Below are 9,035 nucleotides of genomic sequence, written 5' to 3' on the forward strand. Positions count from 1 at the left end.
AAAGAGATTCCTTATTACGAATTTCAAAGCTCCTAGGAAAAATGGTAATTTTTTTTGAGCCACATTAACTCAACTAAGTTTTCTCCCCTGTCTATAACCTGCAAGTACATTACAAGCTGTGCTGGTAACAGCAGTGTCAGTAAAGAATTAACTTCTGCAGGAACACCTCTGTCAATAAAGGCAGTAACTAAGCTTCCACTTATCAATAGCAACATGCATATGAAGTGTATTTCGTTTAGTTTAGAATGTCTCATCCTCTTTTCCTAGAGCCCAAGGAAAACACTACAAACGTTTTTGATTTGCTTTTTTCTTTTCATACAAAATTAGAAAGTCTTCTTTCTTAACAACTAATAAATCACTGAAATGCCATTTTCTGGTCTTGCACACTAAGTTCTGTAGAGGACCTGGTCACAGTATGCAATTTTGTGAAAGTTCCATACAGAAGTAATATAATGCCTTTATAAAAATATGTAACAAATAAAACCTGCAAGCAGATGATCTCTAACACTGCTCATACAGGTCACTGCAGTATTTAAGAATAATAACCGGAAAGCACTGCTGTGTTCAACGTAAAATATGCTATTACCCTCCCAAGACAGAGTTAATATTGCACATTTCACTGATGGTCTAATGTGTTTAATTAATTGTTGGCAGAAATACATTATACCAAGGTTCAACATAAAGAGAGAAGGTGCATTAAGGGATTTTTGGAACAGAAAATACATGAACTAAATCACCTTAGCGTCTGTTTTCTCTACCAAAGTACAAAACTAGGAGGAAAAAAAACCCAACACGCAAGGAAAGGTGAGAGAGGAGCAGGAATAAATCAATAAATTTAAAGAGAAAAATGTAGCATAAAACCCACTTTACCTGCTCATCAGACAATAAACTGATAACACTAAATAATACTAGCCTGCTACCTCACCTATTCCTACTACAATCAGTTAAAATGTAATTAAGAATCCTCTGGGAACTATATGAATATTCTTTATCGAAGTTGCCTAACCTATTTAGTTGTATCTAACATAAAAGGCAATTTAATACTGGTAGTTAGCATATCTTGACTGAAATATAAGTGGAATAATCATAATTTCTATTATCTGTCAAGATCACTTGAACTGAAACTGACAGAAGCCAAGTATTAGTGTTGCAGGTAGATCCTTTAAAGGTAACTGAAAACTGCCTTTCAAATTCAAATTTTGCCATGGTTTCACTTTACCATTCAGACTTCCAAAAACTCGAATTTATCAATGAAGCTGAAAACACGCAACACTGTAATGCTGGCCACAAAAGAATGGCACTGAGGCTGTCAGAAAAAGATACAATACTTTTAGTACTTTTAGTACTTTTTACAATACTTTTTATGTCTCACTTAAGATTATGAAAGAACCAAATTATCCATTATTTAAGCAATTCACAGTCTGCAATAACATGCATAAAAATTGCAATTAAAACAAGAATACAGAAGTTACGCCACAAGTTTGGATCTACCACACTGAATGAAAAAGTAATCACTTCGTAGATATTATATGAGAAAAATTCTGAAAAAATAGGAGCAAGTAAAACATACTTACTTGGTGTGAAAGCAAATCTGTGCTTACATAATTCACAGTATTCTTTTCTGCTGTGTTTAAGCCACTGAACTAAGCTGCAATAAAAAGTGATCACATTAACACACGCTATACATCTCTCAGCCCTATCCCTCCATTAAGGAAAACACACCAATTCTCTGCTTTCACACTTAAGCCAGGAGATTTGTACTGTCAAGTAGGACTTAAATTAGCATGTTTAATAAGTCCATTTAGGCCATGAAGTAAGTTTCAAACAGTAGAAAAAGGTAAAAAAGACACGTGTCACAGTGTAGATAAAGAACATTCTTTGAGTATGTTATTGATCAAAGCAGACATCATGGCATGGACATCCACCTGTGACACCAATTCTTATAAATACTTCAGGATATGACATCTAGATGCACACAGCTAAGATTTAGAATTGCTGTATTTGTTAAAGAAGGACTATTAAAATACCATCAGAAATGACCATATAGACCAGAACTACAGTTTTTACTTTATCACTTCTTGATCAAACACACCTCAAAATGACTAAAAAGCATTAGGGTTTTTTTTTTTTTTCTGTGAGGTTTGATGTTCTTTCTATTCACAACTATAAGTGGGCAAAAAAAAACCCAACTGATTTTTCTACTTATTTTTCATAAAGCTGACATAAAACCCAAACTGCAGTCTCAAACACAAATAATTATCAGTGCTTTCCTTCCATATATAATTACTAAATTTTTCCTGAATTGTAATGAATCATCATGTAAACAGCATCACAACCCGAAGCACTTTTTCACTGAAAATTGTTTTTTCACTAGTTAACCTGAAGACTTGAAGTATTTCTAGAAACATGTCAATATGTTTTCATTAAGAAAAATAAAATTAAGAAACACACAGACACAGAACTCACCATTCCTGATGAATAAATTTAATACTGCCAGTACACACACATGGATGATAGAGCGGTTTCTCGGGAGTTCCTTCCGACCGACAGACTCTGCATATATCTGCTGACAAGGATAAAAAGCATATTACACTACAGCTTAAAGAACTTGAATTTTCAAGACAAATTACACAATTACATTCTAGGAACTTTACCATGTAGCAAAATGAAGCCAGAATAAATTGAAAGAGGATGAAAGACAGATTTCATCTGATGCAAGACAGAGACTGGGAGATCACCAGAAAGAGCAACAAGAACATTATCTGCCTGATCATGTTACATAAACACAAAACACGTCTTATAAAATTTTAGGATTTCTAGGAAATAGACACAGTAAAACTACAGGAGGATGTGTTTTCTACCTAAAGAGTTATCACTAAAACAACATAAAAACTGTTAAGGATAATTTTCTTTAATGTGGATACTTTGAAAAAGTCCATCTCAGTTTGGAAAAAGTTAAACAGAGGCTGAACAGAAGATGTTTAATAATGTCCAACAGTGGTTTAAATAATTTGTTACTCTTGAACCTAACACACATATTTCCTTGGTGCTCTTGATGAAAGGAAAAAAAAAAACCCAAAATAACAGACACAGGTATTTTGCAATTTGCTACCCAACTTGGAGATAGCCTACTGTCTAGTAAGAAAAGCCACTTTCTATTTCTTATTTTGTAATTTCAGTAATATTTCCATAGGTCCTGCACCTTCTTTACTCCCTATTTTTGATGTTTTCTTGCAACTAAAGGTTGCAAGAGGTTTTGTGGATAAACAAGCAAGCATAAATCTTTCCCTCTAAAAAACAGATGTCTATTTTAAACAACATTCAGTTGTTTAAGAGCTCTGAACACACAATTAAATAGAAATAAAAATCAAGTTTTATCTGTTTATTGACAGATGCATGATATTGTCCCTTGACTCTTCCTTTTGCTTCTATTAAGAAGTGAACATAAAATGTCCATTTTTATAGAATATGTGAGTTTGAGATTTCATCTTTTGTTAATTATTTCTCTATCAACCACTATCCAGCAAACATGCATATTTGTTCCAGTGGAACACATGCATATCAGAGATCTCTGTCAGAAAAATACCAGCTGATGTGAGAATACTGCAAATATGCAATTTCAAGTCTGAATCACCTATCTTTGTTCTTGGCCAAAATCTTCAAAAGTTAATGCTTTTCTACAAAAGCTTCCAAAAGGCACCAAAGACTGATTTTTTTTTTTTTTTTTTCTATAAAGAAGTCACATTATGACCATATTCACAGTCTATAGAGTATTAGGACAGTTTCTACACATAAGAATTCAGGTTATTCAATTCAAACAATTTTCTATCTATGAAAGTGTTGTTGAATGAATTAATTATGCAGCATGAAAATCTAGAATTAACAGAAACAGGTATTCAGTATCACATTGGTGCAGCTACAAAGAGACATAAAGAGCATTTCCATCACTGCTATGTTGAGCAGTGATGATTTGCAGTATTGCTGCAAACATCAGGAGTCCCTGGTTCCTCTGCTGACAAGAATGACCAGAACTGCTACTTCACTTAACAAATGATTCTTTCATCCCAGAGAGCACTTCCACAGGGATGTCTCTCCGACTGGACAGGCAGGCCCTGCCCTACCCACTCGCTGTGGCATGCCCACCTCCTCCTGCATTCTTTCCAACAGAGCTGTTTCACTGCAGCAAGTGGACAGCTTTGTAGGCTGGATGAGCCTCACAAGGGGTCACACAAGCACGAGACTGCACATGAAACCACTGCTTTAAGGATACTCTGGCACCAGTGAAAGCAAGCTAAAAGCACACTGTTCCCTGAAGGATGCCCACTGCTCTCCGAATCTGTCCATTTAATGGCCTGTTGACTCTCACAGCAAAATGTTCACTTATTGTCAAAACTTTTGGGAAAAAGCAATTTGCATTACTGTGAGCAAAAGAATTCTTTACTTGAGAAAAGACTGCCTGTTAGCTTACTAAAATAAACTTAAATTTTATTTTTTCAAAGCTATAATAATGTCTAGATATTTCCACTTGTTTTATAAATCCAAATAAAGATATTATGAGTGGAATTGTTTGGACTGTGAAGCAACTGATAGCTTCGAATCAATAAACTCTGCTGAGGGTCAATGTGTTAAGCTATGCACCTTATGAACTACAGCCATGGTCAAAGAGAACTGCACCATGCAAGAGTCACTATTTTTCTATGTGCACACACACTTTGCACCCTGTTCTTCAGGCACGTGTTTTGAAAAAAATTATCTTGAATAATAAGTTCTTTCCTCTTCCCCTCGAGAATGATTCACTGCCTATTATCTCTCCAAATGAATCCAACACCAGAATATCAAAAAGTGAAGAGTATGTTATTTAGCAACACACTGATTTATCTAGAAAGAACCAGAATTACCTCTCTTCAGCACAACCCGTTATCTGGTGCTTTCAGGTGCTGCAGAGAAGCAACTTTCACATTCATTCTGAGGGGAAGCAGCTTCCACTTAGGTCTGACCATGACCCCATACTGCCTCTCTTATCTAAACTCTCTCCATGCAGTTCAGTTTTCTAGCTCCACAATACAGCTCAGTCAAGCACAAAGCCCATCAGAACCACAATGGCCGTAATACCGCTATCAGACAATCACCAGTTCAGAAAGTCCATCTGACACTTTGTAGCAGAAGCTCAAGCACACAATAATATCATATTTCCTCTTCCTCAAGGCACTAACACATTCTTTGCTGCTGCTGTTCACAGCTTTCTAACCTTGGGAAGTCTCTTCAGCATTCTGGCAAGCTGCATGAAGTTCTAATAGTAGGATCTGAGGTTTGAAACTGTAGAAGAAGTTGTAACATTCTAGCGGTATTTATGGAAAGTGAGTATATAGACTGGTTACTGTCATGCTACCACTGGGAGCTTTTGAGGGCAACATTGATAAGGCCACAATATAATACCTAAGGCTGCATATATATATACCTTCGTGTGTGTTTATATATAAAACCAGAAAAGTCCAATTTTCAAGTGTGGAATTCAACACAAAGGTTTAGTTAAAGAAGACAATGCCTTAAAGAGGTAACTAAAAACCTGCACTTCTTTGTCTTGCTGGTCTGTTCACTTACTTAAGTCAGGTATGATCAAAGTCTACCACTGGTAACAGCCTGTAACAAATTAGCAACTATGCTGTTTGAATTAAATCCACCGGGATGGATTTACCAGCTACTGGAGGGGTGGAAAATCAGGAGGTAATTTCTGAGTATCCACTTCACAGCTTGCAGAAAAACCAGTTTTTCTGGGCAACCAGAGGACATGCGATCAAAGTTTCACTTTGTGTTTGATTTCACTGGTGTAAGTGACTTGGTCTACAGAGCTGCAGCAAGCAATTTTAAATGGTAAATTTAAGAAACACTAATATTTTGATAAACCACCAGTGATTGTGGGTATTAAACATGTCTACAGTACAACCCAAAGGATACTACTACAAAGGTGCTGTCTTATTTCATCCAGCAGTTTATGTTTTTCCAGCTTTTTTTGTTTAATCCTCTCAAGCAGGAAAAACAAGTGACACCTGATAAAAAGCTACATTCAAAATAATGCCAAAGTAACAAAAGCCAAGATGCAAAATGCTTTCCTTGGAACTGCTTTGCTACTGCAATATGTATTTGTTTGAGATGACAAACAAAGCTCGAATACTGCAAGAAACATAGCACAACAAACATCCTTTATTTAGTTTGGTTTACGCTACAATATGAAGTGCTGATCTGTCAAAGTTCTCCAGTATCTGCTTGAACTACATAGCCCCTCTCCCTCTCTGGAGACATTCAAAACCCACCTGGACACATTCCTGTGTCACCGGCTCTAGGTAACCCTGCCTTGGCAGGAGGGTTTGAGAAGATGAACTCCAGAGATCCCTTACAACCTTAACAACTCTGGGATTTTGTGATTATCTAAGCATAACAAAAGTGCTGACAAAACATATCCACGTTTCATCTCAAATAAAGCAATACCCTTAAAAGTGGATACTACACCTAAAACCCCCCTCATGACTATGATATCTTTGACAAGTCTTTTTTTTTAAAGTTAGGTAAGTGACTACATATTAGTCTGCTGTAAAAGAGACAGAGAAACACGTCAGCTGCTGCATATTTCAATTCTGCAAACAGATTGCCCAGCACACGTAACAAAGTCAGCTTTGCGAAAGGAGCAGCTATTACTATTCAGCTAAACGCGGAAATGTAAGGCTCCCCGGGCTGCAGGGCCGGCCGGGTCCGACACAGTCCGCCGGCCCGCAGGGAGCTGGGGGCAGTGCCCTCCTCGCCGCCTCTCCCGCTGCCCCAGCGTGCGCACCCGGCCTGCTGCTTTCCATCCCGGGGTCTCATTTCTCCCCCGGGCCCCCACTTCCCCAGGCAAAGCCGCAGCCAGCGGAACGCTCCGGCGGGCCCCGGTGCCCAGGTACGGCCCATCCCAGCCCCGCTCCGGGTGTTGCCAGCACCGCCCCCCTTTTCCCCCCCCCGCCTCGCTCCCCGTTCCCCATGGTTATGTAAGGGGCACCCGCGCGCGCCGCCTCACACACTGTCCCCCTCGGCCCGGCCCCCGCAGCACGGCGGGCCCGGCACGGTGGGGGGGCGCGGGGCCCGGGCACCTGCAGCCCCGGTGCGAGAAGCCCCTCCGGGCGTGAACAGCCCCCAGCGGGCGCGGTGCCACTCTCCTTCTCCTCTCCCGCGCCCCTCCACCCTCCGAGGCCGCCCCGGCAGAGCCCCTGCTCGGGGGCTGGTGGCGGTGGCGGGGCGAGCGCCGTACCTTCCTCAGCGGTCTCCATCTTGCCGGGCTGACGCAGCGCCGGCCGGGCGGGTGGCGTGACCGCGGGGGGCGGGGCCGCGCGCCGAGCGGACGGACCGGCCGCGCCGCCGAGCCCGCGGCCACAGAGCGCGGCCGCGCGGGGACGGAGCGCCGCCCGCCCGCCGCGAGCGCCGCCTGCCGGGCACACGCGCAGGGAGGCCCGGCAGTGGGCCGGGCCGGGCCGGGCGGGCGCTGCTGCGGCGCTGCCCCGCTCTCATCTACAGAAACACGGGGTCATTTGGATTGGAAAAGACCTCCGAGATCAGTGGGTCCAACCTATGAACGAACACCTCCATGTCAACTAGACCATGGCACAACGTGCCACATACAGCTTTTCCTTAAGTACCTCCAGGAACGGTGACTCCACCACCTCCCTGGGCAGCCCATTCCAATGCCCAATCACTCTTTCTGTGAAGAAATTCCTCATAATGTCCACTGCTGCATCTTGTGACTATGTCCCCTTTCCTGTCACTAGTTGTCTGGGAAGAAGATGACGACTACAACCTCCTTTCCTGTGGTTGCACAGAGAGATAATGTCCTTCCCTGAGCCTCCTTTACTCCAGGCTAAACAACCCGGCTGTCTCAGCCATTCCTCAGGGGACTGGTGTTCCAGACCAGTCACCGGCTTTGCTATTTTTCTCTGGACACTTTCCAGCACCTCAATGTCCTGAGCTGAGGGGCCCAGAGCTGGACACAGCACTCGAGTTGTGGCCCCATCAGTGCCGGGTTCAGGGGGACAATCACTGCCCTCGTCCTGCTGGCTGCACTGCTCCTGATCCAAGCCAGGATGCCATTGGCCACCCGGACACATGCTGGCTCATGTTCAGCCAGCTGCTGACCAACACCCCCAGGTCCGGTTCCAATGGGCAGCTTTCCAGACACTCTTCCCCCAGCCTGTAGCGCTGCCTGGGGTTGTTGTGACCCAGGTTCAGGATCCAGCACTTGTCCCAGCAGCTCTGCCAGGGCCCGGCCCCGCCGCTCGGGCGGGAGCGGGCGGGTCCGTGCCGAGGGCAGCGGGCGGGCAGGGGAAGAGCACGGGAGTCGGACAAAATGTAGCCAAAACCGGTTCTAAATTCTACTCTAAACTGGAAAGAAACGCTGCATCCGTAGGTGAAGTAGGCCAGATTTTGAGAGGGTCAGTGTTCCAGAGATCAGGGATGTGTAAGCCCTGGAAACAGCCGTCCTCCTCCTCAGTGTCAAGCGGTTACCTGTGCTGTTCGTCAAATCTCACCGAGCCTTCCAGACCTGGGGCTTTCCAACAGAGCTAATAAACCGCTCAGCAAAGCACAAAAATCTCTCCTAGCTTAATCATTTATGTTTCCATTTCTTGCTGCCCTACATAGCAGGGGGAGCACGCATTAAAACTTTCTACTCCGCCATGTGCGCTGAGAGCTGTCGCTCGGGCTCGCTGAGTTGGCAGGAATATTGTTAAGGAAGAAAACAATTTAATTTTATTCAGGGTAGAGAGGAATTCCATCTTGATGAAATGTATGCGTGCATTGCTTTAGTGCTCCATTGTGGCAGCTGTTTCAACCCCTCTGGTTGATCAATGAGTCGTAGCAACCCTCAGCTCTCTTTACCTTATGACCCTTTGTGTCCAGCCAGTCATTAAATCCTTTGCATTCAGCCTTCGGGCATCGTGTCAGCAGCAGAGTGGTTGGTAGTTCAAGTCTGAACTTAGAGTGCAGAGGCGACAGGTACCCAATTTGCTATTTTA

At 42.9% G+C, this 9,035-nt stretch overlaps 1 protein-coding gene across 2 annotated transcripts in view; it reads right to left on the reverse strand.

Annotated features, from left to right (window-relative positions):
* MARCHF6 (membrane associated ring-CH-type finger 6) overlaps positions 1-7,360 on the reverse strand; it is a 42,065-nt gene extending 34,705 nt beyond the window's left edge. The window contains exons 1-3 of one of the 2 annotated variants that reach the window (XM_053963477.1): positions 7,280-7,360; positions 2,467-2,563; positions 1,575-1,648 (exon numbers count right to left, since the gene is read on the reverse strand). In XM_053963477.1, the coding sequence (XP_053819452.1) occupies positions 1,575-1,648; positions 2,467-2,563; positions 7,280-7,298 (190 nt within the window). In that variant the 5' untranslated portion in view covers positions 7,299-7,360. Of the gene's footprint in view, positions 1-1,574; positions 1,649-2,466; positions 2,567-7,279 lie in introns of both variants that reach the window. The other variant, XM_053963469.1, reaches the window with a different exon arrangement.
* Positions 7,361-9,035: the final 1,675 nt, after the last annotated feature.

The sequence above is a fragment of the Vidua chalybeata genome, chromosome 1 (assembly GCF_026979565.1).
Source record: "Vidua chalybeata isolate OUT-0048 chromosome 1, bVidCha1 merged haplotype, whole genome shotgun sequence".
Taxonomy (NCBI): Eukaryota; Metazoa; Chordata; class Aves; order Passeriformes; family Viduidae; genus Vidua; species Vidua chalybeata.